This window comes from Lampetra planeri, chromosome 54 (genome assembly GCF_965212315.1).
Source record: "Lampetra planeri chromosome 54, kcLamPlan1.2.h2, whole genome shotgun sequence".
NCBI lineage: Eukaryota > Metazoa > Chordata > Hyperoartia > Petromyzontiformes > Petromyzontidae > Lampetra > Lampetra planeri.
This window is the reverse complement of record NC_136160.1, coordinates 7,642,188-7,658,838: the sequence shown is the minus strand read 5'-3', so window position 1 is coordinate 7,658,838 and position 16,651 is coordinate 7,642,188. Positions and strand designations below refer to the sequence as shown.

Sequence of the window (16,651 nt, the reverse complement as noted above, 5' to 3'; positions counted from 1 at the left end):
CAGTTCAATGCAAATCTTAAGGCCGAGTGATACATTGAGTCAAGCTTCTTCAGTACAGTACTTGGGGCGGATTTATACACGATGTCACAGTAATCAAGTAGAGGCAGTATGGTAGCTTTTATCAATTCCAAACGGAACATAGGGGGGGGAGCAGTGCTTGTGTCGATACAGAAAACCAATTTTATTTTTTGTCTTTTCCCCAATATAATCAATGTGATCTTCAAAATTCAGTTTTGAATCCAGGATGACCCCAAGATACTTATAGATCTTGACTTGCTCCATTTGATCATTATTTAAGGAATGTAATTGGGGGAAAATAACTTCCCGCTTTAGTCCTGGTGAGAAGCATAGCACCTTGGTATTGGCAGGATTTAGGACTAGTTTAAGAGCAACTAGCTGATGTTGTAGTTTGTTGAAATCACTCTGGAGCTTAGCAATCACGTCATCCGGAGAGCGGCCAGCAGTAATCAGTACCGTGTCATCTGCAAAATGATTTACCCTGGAATGATCCAGTTCAGTGCCCAAGTCATTTACATAGAGAGAGAACAAGAGGGGGCCGAGAATGGAACCCTGTGGAACCCCTTTTTTGTTATCTTAACACTGTTTGACCTCCAACCATCTGTGAATACAATTTGGGTGCGAGAAATGAGGTAATTTTTTAACCATTTTACTGTGTTTTCGGAAAAACCGAGGCAACTTATTTTACTAGACAGGATGTTGTGGTCTACTGTATCAGAAGCTTTGGACAAGTCAAGAAAAAGACAGGCGCAGTACTGCTTATTATCAAGGCTACTGTAAATGTGATTCAGAGAGTCTAATGCAGCAGATGTGGTGCTGTATTTTTTTCGGAACCCAGATTGTTTTAGATGTAATAGATTGTTGGCGGACAGGAAACTGCTAATTTGGTAGTTCAAGAATTTTTCTAAAATCTTCATCAACGGGGACAAAATTGAGATAGGTCGGTAGTTATTTGGATCATCTTTAGGGCCCCCTTTGTGAAGTGGACGAACATAGGAATGTTTCCATTCTAGAGGAACTGATGCTTCTTTGATAGACAGGTTGAAAATATGGGCTATATGTTTGTATATTAGGTGACCAACAGTTAGTAGAGCAAAGATGGGAATACTATCTGCTCCGGTAGAGGAGGACCCTTTGAGGTAGGACAGTTGTTTCACAACATTACTTTCGTGGATTGGTTGAAAACTAAATTCGTTTAATGTTTGGACAGGGGTGTAGGAATTTGCATGAGCAGGGGTGACTCCCAATACATTATCAAATAGGATACCAGCTTCAGAAAAATGAAGGTTCAAATTGTCAACTATTTTTTAGGGATCTGAAAAATATTCCCCATTTCGGTTAAGCTCAATGGGCAGATTATCTGTTTTGGATGCCTTTTCGATACATTTGATTGTTTTCCAGAAAATCTTGGCATTTCCATGTGATTCCAGGAGAATGGAAGAAAAGTAGTCTTTTTTTGCATGCCGTATTTTTTTGACGCATCTATTCCTTAAAATCCTGTATTCTAGCCAGTCATTGACCAAATTACTTTTCTGAGCACATGTCCAAGCCTTGTCCCTAGTTTTCATGAGCTTTGTAATCAAAGGATCAAACCATGGTGGATGGTTGCCTTTAGTTTTAAAATTAACCAACGGAGCATGTTTGTTAAGAATTTGGAGAAACGTGTACCTGAAAGTCTCCCAAGCCGTAGTCAGGGTTGGGATATCACAGACCTTGTCAATATCCGAGTGAAGCACATCATTAGTAAATGCCTGAGTGCTGAAGTGTCTCATGGAGTGCTTCTCAACCAATTTAAGGGGGGCTTTGGGTCTGGCTGATGATCTCACCACAAAAATGAAGGAGTGATCACTCAGTGCAAAATTGTGAGGGGCATTTGTCAATAGGACGTCAAGCAGAGATGATTGTCGCGGATTTTTTTTAGGTATGGTCTTGTGGGGACATTTATTAACTGAAACAGGTTAAATTCATCTGCAAAATTTGTGGCCATGGCCGGCGAGTTTAGCCAATTCCAATTTAGATCACCCACTAAAACTATTTCACCTTTAGGGAGGCCCCTAAGAAGCTCTCTCAGTGCAGATGCAGCTTCAACGTCTTTCCCACTAGGCGGTCTATAGCAGCACACTACCAATATCTGTTGATTATTAGGGAGAGTTATTCTGAGAGCCAGACCTTCAACGCAACATTTTTTAAACAAGGAGTGAGCTGGTGAACATGCAATAGTATTACGAACATAGATGGCAATTCCACCTCCTTTAGATCCTCGGTCAAGCCGAAAAAGGTTGTAGTTGTCAATCGTAATCTGCAAGTCATTGACGGCAGGAGTGAGAAACGTTTCTGTTAGGCAAAAAATGTCCGGGTCAAGATTTGCCACTTCTAGTTTTAGTTGACTTAATTTAATCACAAGCCCTCTGATGTTGACATGTAGAACATCAACACCTTTTCTGCCAGAAAAATCTACAGAATTATACGAGTTCTTTACATTTGGGCCAGGATGAAGCTCAATACCACCCAGAAATAAGAAAAGTAGAATTAATAGTTTGCACAGGTATTTTCTGTGAAAGGATGAAGAGCGACGAACCTTGGACGAATAGCAGCAGCTCGCAGATGGTGTTATTTTAAAGAGCAGAATGAAGTTTGGAAGGAGTGCTGGTGAAGTAATGGGACATATATAGGGTTTAAAAGGATTCAATCATGGAGTGTAGTGTCTATAAGCTATTTCATTAGCAGGTGTAGTGGCAAATTGAGCAACAAGTATGGACGCAAAGTAACAAGGGTAGCTGTTTGTAAAGTTGAGTGTGGCACTAGATATGGCTGGGAGGGACAGCAGTAGGATACACAGCAGGAGAATTGCCATCTTTAAAATATCCGGGGTACACACAGTTTAACACACAAGTGGAAAAAAAATACATATACTTGTAGTCCGAGAAAAAAAAAGTCTTGCCGCACTCGTCACCATATGCACGGCTTCTCGCCCGTGTGCTAGGGTTGAACAGCGCCCCCCCCCCCAGACAGGGACAGCAGATTCTTGGCTGCTGTGGGCTCGGCTGTACCGCTTGCACAACCTCCTTTCCTCGCCGCAGGATGGTGCTCGAGCTCGCCCTCCTTGAGCTCAGCCCACTGCTGGAAAGCCGTTGCTTGGCCTCTCGTGACTCTGCTGCCCGACCAGACGGCCCCACTGAAGCCCACACAGGGGACTCTTCTTCATTCACGACCCTTGGCCGTCTTCACGATCTCCGTGAAGTTGTCCAGGATGGAGCGCACGTCGTCCTTGAGCCGCTTGTTAAACGACTGCAGCAGCTCCTCCTTGCTCTGGTGCAGCGCCCACGACATCTCGGGGCAGCAGCAGTGGAGAGTGGCGCCGCTCTCTCCCAGGGCAGCAGTGGACGGAGCACGGTTTCCCCCAGGGGAGCAGCGGACGGAGCACAACTTTGCCTCAGGGCAGCAGTGGAGAGAGTGCGTCTGGCTCCCTCACGGAAGCAGTGGAGATAGCGTGGCTCTCCCTCGAGCCAGCAGTGTATGCCGATGATCTGGTGATTGCTGCTCACTCAAAGGAGGAGTTTGAGTCACTGCTGGTGAACCTGGAGCATGCCACTAAGAGGTGGAGCCTTACCATCAGCCCCACCAAAACTAAGCACCTGCCTGGGTAATATGTACCATCAGACACTCCACCCCCACATCTCCCAATTGGTGATGGGGCAGTTGTGGAGTGGAGAGTTTTCCATACCTGGGTTTGACAGCAAAGGTCTTACTCCGAATCAGTCGAGCGGCATTATATCTTCATTGGCTTCATAACCCTGTGTGGAAGCTTCCTGGTCTGTCACTCCACACGAGGCTTCGGGTCTTCTTGGCCACGGTCATGCCCTCCTTCTCTATGCTTGCAAAATGTGGACCCCCCTAATGAACCATCTTTGCCGGTTAAAACATTTCGGCTGGCCTGCCTATAATCCATCCTGGGTTTAACCAGGCTGGATTGTGTGAGGAGCTCACAAATCCTTGAAAGACCTGGACAAAGTCCCATTGGTGATCTTCTTCTGGCAGGTAAGGCTGTGTTAGCTGGGTCATGTAGCCCACATGCCCAGCCACCGCATGCCTAAACAGCTTTTGTTTGGCTGGATCGAGGGGGCTAAATGGGCGCGGCACGGGCTAGAGAAGAGATGGAGTGATGTGGTACAGGAGGACGTGGAGCTGAGTGGACTTGCCAATGACTGGTACCAGCTGTGTCAAGATCGGCCTCTGTGGAGGAGGCTCGTGAAGGACGCTACTGGACAGTTGAAGGCAGTCGCCCTCCAGCAACAACGGAGGGCGGAGGAGCGACGCTCACAACAACGAGCGGAGCGCCGGGTAGCTAAAGCAAGCAAGTTGGTACAGTAGGGGGCACAGGTGGTGCATCAGCCAGTCGTCTCAGTCATCTCAGTCAGTCGACCCGTGGCACCTGCTGGGTCTGCCCCGTGACCTCCTACCAGCGGGCGTTCGACACTTCACGTGGCCTCAACGTGCACATAGCTTGGCACAAGCGTCGTGCTGACGTCACTTAGTAGCGAATGGCGGTTGTTGTTGTGAATTATCCGAGTCCCAGGCTCGGTGGAGCTCCGCCCACCCCGCAACACCCTCCGCCCCCTCGGGTAAGTAGCTCCGCCCCCTTCCCCCCCCCCGCTTCCCCCCCCCGCTTCCCCCCCAGCTTCCCCCCGCCCCCTCGGCTAAGTAGCTCCGCCCCCTTCCCCCCCCGCTTCCCCCCCCGCTTCCCCCCCAGCTTCCCCCCGCCCCCTCGGCTAAGTAGCTCCGCCCCCTTCCCCCCCCCCCGCTTCTCCCCCCCGCTTCCCCCCCAGCTTCCCCCCGCCCCCTCGGCTAAGTAGCTCCGCCCCCTTCCCCCCCCGCTTCCCCCCCAGCTTCCCCCCGCCCCCTCGGCTAAGTAGCTCCGCCCCCTTCCCCCCCCGCTTCCCCCCCCGCTTCCCCCCCAGCTTCTCCCCGCCCCCTCGGCTAAGTAGCTCCGCCCCCTTCCCCCCCCCCGCTTGCCGCACGGGGCGATGGGAACGCGGCTCCCGTTCTAATTCATAAAATGGCGGCAACGTCGTCGCAAGAGACGAACAGCGACGATGAATTCGAGGCGGGTTTGACGTTTTTAACGTTTGACGCGGATGTGTTTGCTGTTAATTTTTCTCTTTTTTTCTTGTTAAATCGTTGTAATTTTTGCGTTAATTCGCGTTTGTTTCTCCCGGCAACGTGAATCTCCCTCACGGGTATTTTGTGCTGTGTGTGTGTCGCGCGATGACCCGTGCGTGGTGTTGTTGTGTTTACGATGTCTTTAGAGTTTATTAACATTGTGGGGTTGCGAACATTGGCAGTCAGCGCGACGAACCCGGCGACCCGAGTTCGATTCCCGCTCACGGATTATCTGAACCGGTGCTGGGCCTCCCCCTAGGTAGACTCGGCCTCAAATCCTACTCCGGTGCGGTGTGTAAACGTCGGCACTGGGGGAAGACAAAGGCGGCCGGGCGTGGTGTTGGCCACCCCCCTCCCCCCCCTCGTGTGATGCTCGAACTTGTAGTCTGACAAGCCGCACGGCGGGGGGGGGGTCTTTGTTTTGATGGCGTGAGAGTTTTAAAGTTTATCTCCGTCCCTCATCGCCTTGAGTTTTGTTTGGGGGTTCAATGTTAGAATGGACGTCAATGAACAAACCCGCTAATTTTTTAATGTTTCTAATTAAGGGGGGTGGGGTTTGACGCGGGTTCGTTGTTAAATGACTTGGGGGGTGGGGGCATCTGTTGTCGGTGGTGTTGTCGGTGGTGTTGTCGGTGTTGTTTGTGTTGTTGTCGGTGTTGTTTGTGTTGTTGTCGGTGTTGTTTGTGTTGTCGGTGTTGTTTGTGTTGTTGTCGGTGTTGTTTGTGTTGTTGTTGGTGTTGTCGGTGTTGTTTGTGTTGTTGTCGGTGTTGGTGTTATCGGTGTTGGTGTTATCGGTGTTGTTGTCGGTGTTGTCGGTGTTTGTGTTGTTGTTGGTGTTAATGCGAGTTTGGTGCGCGCTCGCCGCTGGGTCTCGTCTACAAGTGCGGGAATGTGAACAAAGCTGCTATTGTTTAACGTCATCATTACGTGTGGTTATTTACAGTAGTAAGTGGTGTGTGTGAGTGTGACAGTGGTGGCGGCGTGTGACGTGTAAACGTGTTCAAGTTACCGCCAAGGTTAGAATGTTTTTTTTTATCATCGGCTAATGGCTAGAGGTTTAACATATCTACAGCAACAACGTCAGCTCCATCTCCGTCAATTCCATTGTCAATTTCCGTAACTTAAAACAGTAACATCAACTATATGAACATTACCTGCATGAACAACTTGTCAACATCGCGTACAGCGTAAACATCAGCTTAGTCGCCATCAACAACGGAATTGTCAACGTAACCGTCGTCCCCCCTCCATCACCGATTCCCAGATCGGTCGTTATCTTCAGCAGGTTCTATACCATCAACTTAAGCACCATCAACTCTAAACTAAAAAGTCTCGTCGTTATCACCACCACCTGTAGCATTAACAGCTCTTAAAATCGGCCAATTTACCGACAGCTCTTATCAACTGGCATCATCGTCAAAACCTTCAATCGAATCATCCATAGTCCATCATCAACCCCATCACCATCATCACAGCCATCAACCCTATGGGGGTTGACCCTATGGGGGTTGGTCAAAAAGTGAATACCACCACCATATGCTGAAATTGAAGCATATCGTGGTCCTACGGATATATTGTTCCCCGCCATAAGAATGTGGAATTGTCATCACCCTTCTCAGGACATGATGATGTGTAGTGGAGCCCTGTCTTAATAGTGCTCGTTATAGCAGCACGTGCGTGTTGTCTGCGTGTCTGTGAGATGTATTTCAGCCCGTAGTGGCGAGAAAGTGCGTGGACGTCAATTACTGCGATGTTGCGGCCCCTCGCCCCTTTTAATTCGGGACGACAGCCTGTGGAACTTTAGTCAAGTCTTCTCCATCTGTATAGATTTCATTGCGTAATTATTTTGGTCTATTTAACCTAAAGTAGTCAAACAATGCATGCCACTCTTTGTTATTATATGTCAATTATTGAACTCGGTAAATATTTGCGTATATATATAGTGTGTATATATATACAGTATAGCCAATTACCGATTTTGGTTATCCTCTGTTCATAGTCTGTTTTCACCCAGATGAGTTAATTTGGTGGTCTTGTCTCAGTCATGCCTTGCATGGCTTTGGGTGGAAAAGTCCCGGCCACGTTTGACGACTTTTCATCGACTCGCAGCCACCACCATGGACCAAAATAACAAGCAAACCAAAACAATAACTTTCGCGACAACTATTTTCAAGAGCCGGGGAACCGCGCGAACTAACTTTGAACCTCTCCCCTCGCAGGTGGAGGCCATCCTGGACTGGCGAGTGCGGCGTGGCCGCGCCGAGTACCTGGTGAAGTGGAGCGGCTACGGCGCAGAGGAGAACACGTGGGAGCCTCCCGAGAACCTGGCCAACTGCCCCGAGCTGCTGAGCAACTTCAGGGCGCGCACGCCGCAGCTGTCGAGCCCCGTGCGCGGCCGCCACGGCACGCCGCAGGGGACCCCGCGACGCAGGCCCCAGCTCCCCGGTAGCCCCCCCGGGTCGCCAACCGCACGTCCACCCATCAAGGAGGTTCGTTTAGTTGTTTTTTTATGCTTGAGTAATTATGCCGAGCAACGGGGGGGGGTGGTGGGGGGGTGGCCGTATATACGGCGAGAAAGCCAGGGTAACAAACGACACTATTTAAAGTAGTAATAGATGAGAGTTAATACTTCACTTCAAGTGAACGAGGTTATTTTAAGAGCTATGGGAAGGAATTCCAAAGGCCCAAACGCCAAGTGGGCCAGTGTTACGTGTGTGTTTTTGGTGTTGCTGATGGGATTGTGGTGGGGATTGTGGTGGTCATTGTGAGAACGGAGATTTATTTTTATCGGTTAAGGAAAGGTAAAAATTGTGAAATGTTGGCTGCGATATATATGATGGGTTAACTGAGCCTGGCAATCACGTCATGCCTCCGAATTGTTTGATTTAATCTTGCCAGCTCTTGAGCTTGTCTTCCAGTTGTGCCTTAAGTAATGTGCAATGTTTTGTGAACCTTGAAGCGCGGTCGAGATAGTATGCAACATAGCTAGACATGGAAAAGACTGCAGATTCATTCTGAAGGGTTGTCACCCTCCTCCCAACTCAAAATCTACAGTGCCATCTCGGGCTACAAAGGGATGTGGTGAGACGTTAAATGATTGGAAGCTTAAATTCCGCTTTAATCGAACGTGGGGCGGAGGCGCGCGATGGGCTGGCATGGCAAGGTTAAGGGCTCCCTCGGGTCTGGGGTCGGTCGGGCGCGCAATTTTTTCCTGTTGCCCCACCAAGCAAGCATGTCGTCACCCAACCCACCCCTATTTATAGTCGTTGCATCATCATCGCTGCCACTGCCGCTCAAACACACACATGGTTGACAGGCGCCTCTGTGTGTACATTTGCGTGCAGTGTCGCTGTTAGGGCACCGCGCTATGAATCCTGCTCACAGCCAATATTAGTAACATTTAAACTGCTCCTTGGACTTCCCTAGGTCGTCTCAGCCTTAAGTAAATAAGTATCTGGTGTTGGGTCATCACGCTGAGCGTGATGACCGGCCACACCCACCCACTTGCGTTGTTTTCGATCCTTTATTGTTGCTCACGAACAGCGATCGCCCCAGCGGTCTGTTAAAGCCTACGTGACAGGGATCACAGGTGGTGCATATATCATTAATTTAATCCATAACACATGGGTCTATTATGTGGCTTACCAGCGAGTCTTAAACACATTACGTGGCCTCAGAGTGCACCTAGCCTGGCAGAAGCATTGTCAGTTTAACACGTAGGCTTTCGCGACCAATGTTATTCATAATCAACGATTTTTGGGTTTAGATCGCGTTATTTATAAATGTGTCGTAACCCTCCACCACCCGACACGGCCAATCAGTAAAAATGTGTCACGTTGACAAAAGACAAATAGTTCACTGCTTTAGCCCACCGGTGTGTTGAAGCCACAACATTTACAATTTGAGTACCGGTGGGCTAAAGCAGTGAACTATTTGTCTTTTGTCAACGTGACACATTTTTACTGATTGGCCGTGTCGGGTGGTGGAGGGTTACGACACATTTATAAATAACGCGATCTAAACCCAAAAATCGTTGATCAGAAGCATTGTGTTAACAATGCTGTCTGTTGATGAATGGTTGGCTGTTGCTTGTGTCTGTCCAATGGTGGGCAGCTGCCGGGCAAACAGGTGGAGCAAGAAGCAGAGCTCAACCACGCCGGGGACCCCAGCGCAGCGGTCGACACGCGCACACACAACGGCACGCAGGTTAGCATTCACCGGGACGGTGGTCAGTAAAGCGGCGGTCAGTTGGTAAAACCGATTGCTGCTTCAGCAACAGCTAATATGCGTTGCTTGACCTTTGCCCAGAGCTGCACCGTTACAGTGAATGGTCGCCGACGACCGGTGGCTGAAGGTGACGTGTATTCGAGCCGGCATGGCTCACGTGGTGTGTGCCACGTGGAGTGGGCGGTTGGGCGGCCTGCCGAGATGTATTTTCGGTTGTGTTTTTGAAAGGCCGAGCGCGGGGGGGGGTTTGCTTTATAGTGGAGCCACTGTGTGTGCGCGCGTGTGTGTATATATGTCATGCTCTGTTGGAGTCACCAGTCAACCTCAGTGGGAGGTCGCTCCTCCTCTGCTGCCCCTATTGTCTGTAACTCTTCCTCCTGGCCATATGTACTCCCAACTCCCTACCTCTGTTAAATTCGATCTCTTCTCAAAATAACATAAATACATATCAAGTATGCCTTCATGTGCCCCGTGACACAGGAGGATTCCTGCGAGGATGGGGGTGTGACGCAAGATGAGATGGCGCAAGAAGACAGGGCCCAGGCGGTACCAGCACAGGACAGCGACATCGACGCAGACGTGGAGGATGAGAGTAGTAGGTAAGCGTCATAAGGCTCACTCGTCCGTTACTTGGGCATACAACGCACCTTGCCCATCGCTTCACGTGTGCAAAAACGTGAATTGTTTGAAATACGAGAAACATTTGACGTATATTTTTAGTCGATCCCAAAGCAGATGTGTATTTGTTTTTAGTCCATCTGAGGGCACCACAGTGGCAAGATGCTTACTTCCTCGCCTGGTATTCGGGAGGTCGTGGGTTCGATCCCGACCCTGACGCCTGTATATTTGGAGTTTGCATGTTCTCTCTGTGGTTGCGTGGATTATTCTACAGGTCCTCTGGTTTTTCCCTCCACATTTTGAAAACATGCGTTTAGAGTATTTGGCGGCTTACAATTCTACATAAGCCACTTCGTTGAGATGTCACGTGTGGCCAGGTCTCTTCTCAAAAAGAGCTTTACAGCTCAGTGTGCTTTACCTGGTAAAAAAAAAAAGTTGTAGTACGAGGGGGCAGACTGGTGCGTGCCTAGGCTAGTCCATGCCATATCGCGCAAGCTCATTCGCCCGGGTGGGTGGGTGGGCGGACGAGCGGGCGAGTTCAGATGATGGGCTCTTTAGAAAGCGGTCTCGTACTATTAATAGGCTTACTTGTCGCAGCAAATTTCACGCCATCCAAGTTAAATAACCCCCCCCCCACCACCACCCTTCCCCTAGCACGGCACACCCTCCTGCGAATACAGGTTATAAATAGAAGCCACCATGCCCTCGTGCCACACGTGTTCATGTGGCGGCGAGCGCGTGTGGGTGAATGTGTTTTGTGCGCACGTGTAAACAACGCATGGATGACGCATGCGGCACGCGGTCCCTGGGAGAGGCGGGGCTTGCGTTGCCATGACAGCAGCAGCGACACATCACTGTGGGTCTAGATGCCGTGTTAGGATCCCCCACCCCTCTCCACCTTGTTCCTTTGCAAATTCATACTCGCTCGGCGCTAGAGTTCAGCAATAGACTAATGATTATTTAACCCTCCTACTGCATTACCAATGTTCAAGGAAACACATTTGTTTCCATACCTGTCGACCCATACGGTTTACCCGTGTTCTTTTTCAGGGAAATTAAGTTTTCAGGTCCATACGGCGTACAGCCGTTTCAATACGGGGAAAATATTTTTTTGTCTTTGTCTTTCTCCCTTGTGATGGGACTTTATAGGATGAACGTTGAGCTTTATAAGGGCACGGGGTGACCAATAAGGTCTGAATTGGTCTGTAATAAGGTAGGCACTGATATGGGATTGACAGGAATGTGTTTTAGGCACTAGCCCTGTATAACACGAGCTGCGGTGGCATCTGTATAAATCCGCATGGTGTCGCGTGCACCTCTGCCAATGAAGCATCACCAGATAGTTTTGAGAAGTGGGCTTGGGCAAGACGCGTCGTGAGAAGGGGTGGTGGACGATGGTCAAGGACAATAACGGAGTGGCAGCCAAGGAATGGAACGCATCTTGGAGGATGTCCACTGAGGAGATGGAGATACTGACTGAGGCTTGTGCAATATGGCGGCGGCGGCTTTGGGGTGCCTCCAACTAGCAGTGGATTGACCATGGCTGACGGTTAGCTTTTAAAAATAGGTGGTAAAAGTGAAGCAAATCTGCAGCCTATCACTTAAATCTGCAGGGTTGACAAATATCCATGTGGCACGAGGCTGCCCAATTATTTCCATGCCCTTGACTTATCACGTTTTGCTCATGATAGTAAAGTCTGTCATGGCGTAAACATTTTGATTTGTTGTCTTGGCGGTGGTGGTGTGTGCTCCTGCCCACACATGGCTGGTGGTCTCCGCTTTTGAAATGTTTTCTGTCTCATCGACCGCTCGGTGCAAGCGTGGGGGGTGTGATAGCGATGACGCAGTGACCCCTCGCCGGGTCCGGCGGGTTGTTGTTGCACAACGGAACTGTTACGGGTCTCGTCTCGCGGAGTCGCCTACCCACAACCAAGTTTCTCTCTCTCAGCCTCTTTGGTGAACAACCTAGCGCAGAAAAAAAGAATGGCAATGCTCGAAGCGGAATCTCAGTGAATTAGTGGTCCCAGGAAGCTGAATGGGTTTGACATTTTACACTTGGCCAGAGGCGAATTGTTTTAGTTAATTTCAAGTGATGGGGGATGTCAGCATAACCAGTTGCACAATTGGCTGCATGGGCCGGCAAGGAACGATTTCCAAGCCAGTGCAGTAACGGGTACACACACACACTCGGATACGATAAAGAGTAAAGACTGCACGCGACACGAACCCTAGGACATCGTACCACATAACACGCGGCACAACCCGGAAACACATCAGAGCGCTATATAGAACCGTAAAATTCTGCGCAGTGATAGAGATGGCATGTGGGTGGGTGGTGGCGCCATCGTGTTTTTGTCGGCACTGGGAGGTCGGCTTCAACTGGTTCCACCGTGCGTCGACTCTTGCCCCGTTTCACCTGCAGCGACCCGGAGCTCTCGAAGTCATCCGGCTCTCCCACACGCCCGTCCGCGGCAGCTCTCGCTGCGTGCCACCTAGTTGTCACACGGCGCGTGTGCGAGGATATTAGAGCGACACGGGAGACGTGACCAACAGCGGTACGCAAGCAGAGGCGTGCGCAAGAGGGTCGCGCCGTACATCCTTTGCATGCGCGCGAGCGTGTGGGATCGGCCGACTCCCACCCCTCGTCATCATGGCTCTGGCCCAAGTGGTGGATCCGTTTTATGCTTTTGATGTTGTTGACAAGCGATTACCCAGGCATAAGTGGAGCGGTGCGAGTGGTCAAGTTGGGGGGGGAGTGCGCTTGGTTTGAGGGCTGTCACGTCTGGTGAATGCTTGGTGAGGGCACGGCTTGCCTGACTGTACAGGGCGCTGCTGGTGCTGCACACACTGGGGGTGGCTTTGTGGGTGGTGCAAGCGGTAAGAGAGGTTGAGAAATTGTATCTGACCACTACTGGTGATATACACAGACTGCATGCGTCCATGCTTGACTCAACAATGCATGCCATTTCATTAATGTCATGTGGTGCATATATTGTGATGTTGACCTTGCTCTTCACAAATTACTTTGCGTCTCAGGTTATGGACCATGAGCTGCAACATCTATGATGAGCGTGTTTGTAACTTTTGCAAGTCCCCACCTGGTGCACGTGCCGCCTGTAACCGGTGCAGTCTTCATTTACTCAGAAACTTTTTATTTAGTCACACTGTTAGGCAGTCAAAAAATGTGTCTATACTTTATTACATGCTGGTGAGTGGTGTGGAATGCTTTTATCGTAAGGCTAGCCAATTAGTGAATTCTTTAAAAAAAATATACAGAGACAATTACCTTTTTTATATCTTCCTCCGTGCACTGCAGTTTCAATAACGTAAATAAATTATCTTGTCTGTGTCTTTGTATAGTTAGTTCCGTCATAGTCATGCTTTGGTCTTTGGTGAGTAGAAATCAAAGTCAGTCATGCTTGAGGATTTTTGTCCACTTTGGCCGAGGAATATTTTCGACGCTCGGTAATCAACGCTGCACCCCACGGCCTGTCCCATGCGTGTGCGGCGCAGGCTGTTGGACGCCAGCGGCCTGCAGCGCACGAGCTCGCGGAGGCGGCGCCGCATGAAGCCCGTGCGGCAAGACACAACGGAGAGCGAGGACGACGCCAGCGCCGTGGTGAAGCGCCCGCGCTGGAGCCTGCGCCTGAGTCCGCACCGCGAGGGGAGACTGTCAGCCGAGGTACAACGCGCGGCAGTGGTGCCGGAAGCGCCCTCTGGCACACTGCCACCTGTCCACCGTGCTCTTATCGGTGTGCTCGACCGGCGCTGTGCTAAGCACATGCATGCTTCCTTGCGACGACGCTGTTAACAATTGAATCTTATGGCGGGACCCTGGGGTCCTGAATAAACGGAAGTCAAAATCGTAATTAATTTATTTTTGGTGACTCGTCCCACCACGCACATAAACGCCGCGACCCACCTGGCGCGGAACATTCTGTTATGTCGTCCAAGCGCAGCGAGGACGAATGTGCAGAAGAAACAAAACGTTCAAACTTTGATTAGCGCATTGTGTACAGCTCGAGAGGAATAGATTGCCGTATCGTTCGCCTTCAGACATAAAATGACGTCGCAATGCAGTTTATGCGTGAGCTGGGGGCTTATGGGACCCCCCGGGGTCCTGCCATAAGATTAACTTCAGGAATGTCATTATTCTCCCCCTCCCTATTTGATTCAGTAATCTATTGTCTCATTTTTACCGTCTCGTTTCTTTGGTCTGGGGGCATTGGCTCCATTAAAATAAATAAAACATAAAATTGCCATTTGCATGAACATTCGATAATTCATTGTGGAACTTGGGAATCGGTATGCGGTGACGAGTGTAAGAATGCACTTGTGAAGCTGAACATCGCCCATTCCTACAGACGAGCGGTGGTCTCCGATGCTCCCCTTCCTCCCGTCGTAGGAGAGCACGTCGAGGGTGCGGCCCCTCTGCGTGGCCCACCCGGGAACGGCCGATGCCTGCGATGGGCCCAGCGAGGCCCAGGGTGCCGACAAGGTGGCGGCGGCGTCGTCACACGCCGTGGGTGGCCGGCGCAAGCGCTGGGCGCTCCCGGCTGCGTGCACCGTGGGCATTGCACTGCTGCTCCTGCTGGTAGTGTACGGCGTTCTACAGCGCGATGGGTAGAGCACTTGTATTGAGAGTACGGGCGCGACCTTGTCTCCCCCGTGACTCCCCCTAAAGCGCCGTCAGGGTGCGTTCATTGTCATTGTTCTCGTCTTGTTTCTCTATGGCCTCTTGAGTGTTGGATGCACTCTCCTCAGAGGGGAAATTCTCTCCGAAACCGCATTTGTATTCTCCATGTATGTGTAATCGTACACCTGTGCATCTGGGTCTGTGCCTGACTGCAGGTTTTATATATTTTCCGCCTTTTTTTTTATTTTGTTATGTTACCAGGAGAAGTATCAGCCAAGGCTTTGGCAGTTTTTTGGAATTGTTGCACTTTTCGGTAACTTCATGTGAAATGTTGACATTTCCTCAGCATTTGACTTAAATTGAGAGAACACAGCAAACATGGCCCCCTCTCCTTCAAAACCACTGCAGGACTGTCTGTGCAACAGAGCGCCTCGGTGATAGCCCTGAGCTCTTGGACTGGCGTGAATACCAAAATGTACAAATGCTAGGATTTATGAGAATATCATGAGGGTAGAAAGTGCGTTGGCTTTTTTTGCAAGCGGTGTCGATTTCGTTCGGTGCGATTGATTTTAAGGTGGCTTCCTGACGGGCGCTGCCCGCTACATGCGATCAGTTCCACCGTGAAGGGCAGCAACTGGTCCAAGAGGCCAGGAATCAGGTGAATGTGCAACACGCACCGTGCACACAAATGTCGCGGTTTATTGTTGATCATGAAGAAATGTAATAGCTCCCCCCCGGACGTGTCTCTGGGGTTATCATGTGCTGTTGAGCACGATGTCCAACGTTTTGCTCCGTGCGTTTGGAGCTTCGGAAAGTGAATTGAACAGTTCGCTTGCTCTCCCCCAATCTCATGCTGAACAACAGCACAGTACAACTCAAGTGCGCCAGAGATGTACAGCACATTCGAGCTGTACAGCACATCCGCAAAAAACCTTTGCTGGATAATGGAATAAAATATTTAATTGTGATGTGGAATGGGAGTGACCGAGACCAGAGTTTCGCAGAGGTGTGTTGCATATGAAAGTGAATGAAATGGTGAATCTGGACGATGCCAAGCAGATGCCTCCTCCTACCCTTCCCTGTAGTATTCGTCTGTGTCCTCAGCTCTCCGATGTGTTTGAGTTGTAGCACGTTGGTCAGCACGTCTAGTTATTTTAAGCTTCCAGCACTTAGAATAAAAGTTGGGACAATGATGCTGAACCAGCCGTGGTAGGACACGAAAATGCATGGGAGAGTGATACACAGCACAACCGCGAAAACCGACACCGTGGCCTTAGCTGCCACCACTGCCCTACACTGTGGACTTTTAAAATCTGGACTTCATTTTTTGGATAATCTTGAGAAACAAAACACGTTGACAATCCTTCCCGGTCTAGGTGAGGTGTGTATTCTTCAACTGCATGGAGTTGTTTGTAAGTAACCACTCAATATTCTTTTTATAAATTGGCCTTGTCAGCAAGTGCGGTGTTAGATGGCTGGCGCAGGTCATTTAGCAAGTGGAAATATTGTACATAATGCCTCAACTTAATTTAACTTTCAGATGACAATATTTAGTTTGCTGCCGACCTGTCACTTAACAGATGTTTTAAAGATATAACCCAAAAAAGTGCTTTTACCTTGTAGTTGAACACAGGTAATGGGTTCAGGCGTTGACACACATTTCAAGCCTATAAAGCGATTGTAACATTGCCGCAGTATTTGAGTGATGCGGTAGTCATTGGAGTGCTGACCATAACCTAAGGGTTTTCTCACAGCTCTAAACAAAGCTTCACACTTAACAGACAGCCATTAACAGCCTGTCTACCTACAAGGTAAGAGCACTGTGATGGTTGGGTTTGTGTGTGCGTGTAAGAAGTCTGGACTGCCAGCCGACCACATGTAAAATCCTGCACATTAAAGTCGTACCTATTTTTATTTCAAGTGTGTGGCTTATGAACTCCCCCCTGGGCTCGTCAGTGAGAATGTAAACAAAATCACGAGCGCCATGATCTC

At 49.6% G+C, this 16,651-nt stretch overlaps 1 protein-coding gene across 2 annotated transcripts; it reads left to right on the top strand.

Moving 5' to 3' along the window:
• The first annotated feature begins 5,026 nt into the window (after positions 1–5,026).
• Positions 5,027–16,573, top strand: LOC144735131 (uncharacterized). Of its 2 annotated transcripts, XM_078617550.1 has the most exons (6): positions 5,027–5,122; positions 7,398–7,667; positions 9,292–9,384; positions 9,886–10,004; positions 13,537–13,705; positions 14,429–16,573. In XM_078617550.1, the coding sequence occupies exons 1-6, from the start codon at positions 5,075–5,077 to the stop codon at positions 14,648–14,650; spliced, it is 921 nt and encodes a 306-aa protein (XP_078473676.1). In that variant the 5' UTR covers positions 5,027–5,074; the 3' UTR covers positions 14,651–16,573. The 2 variants fall into 2 exon arrangements, with proteins under 2 accessions (XP_078473676.1, XP_078473678.1); XM_078617552.1 differs by lacking the exon at positions 9,292–9,384.
• The last annotated feature ends 78 nt before the right edge of the window (positions 16,574–16,651 follow it).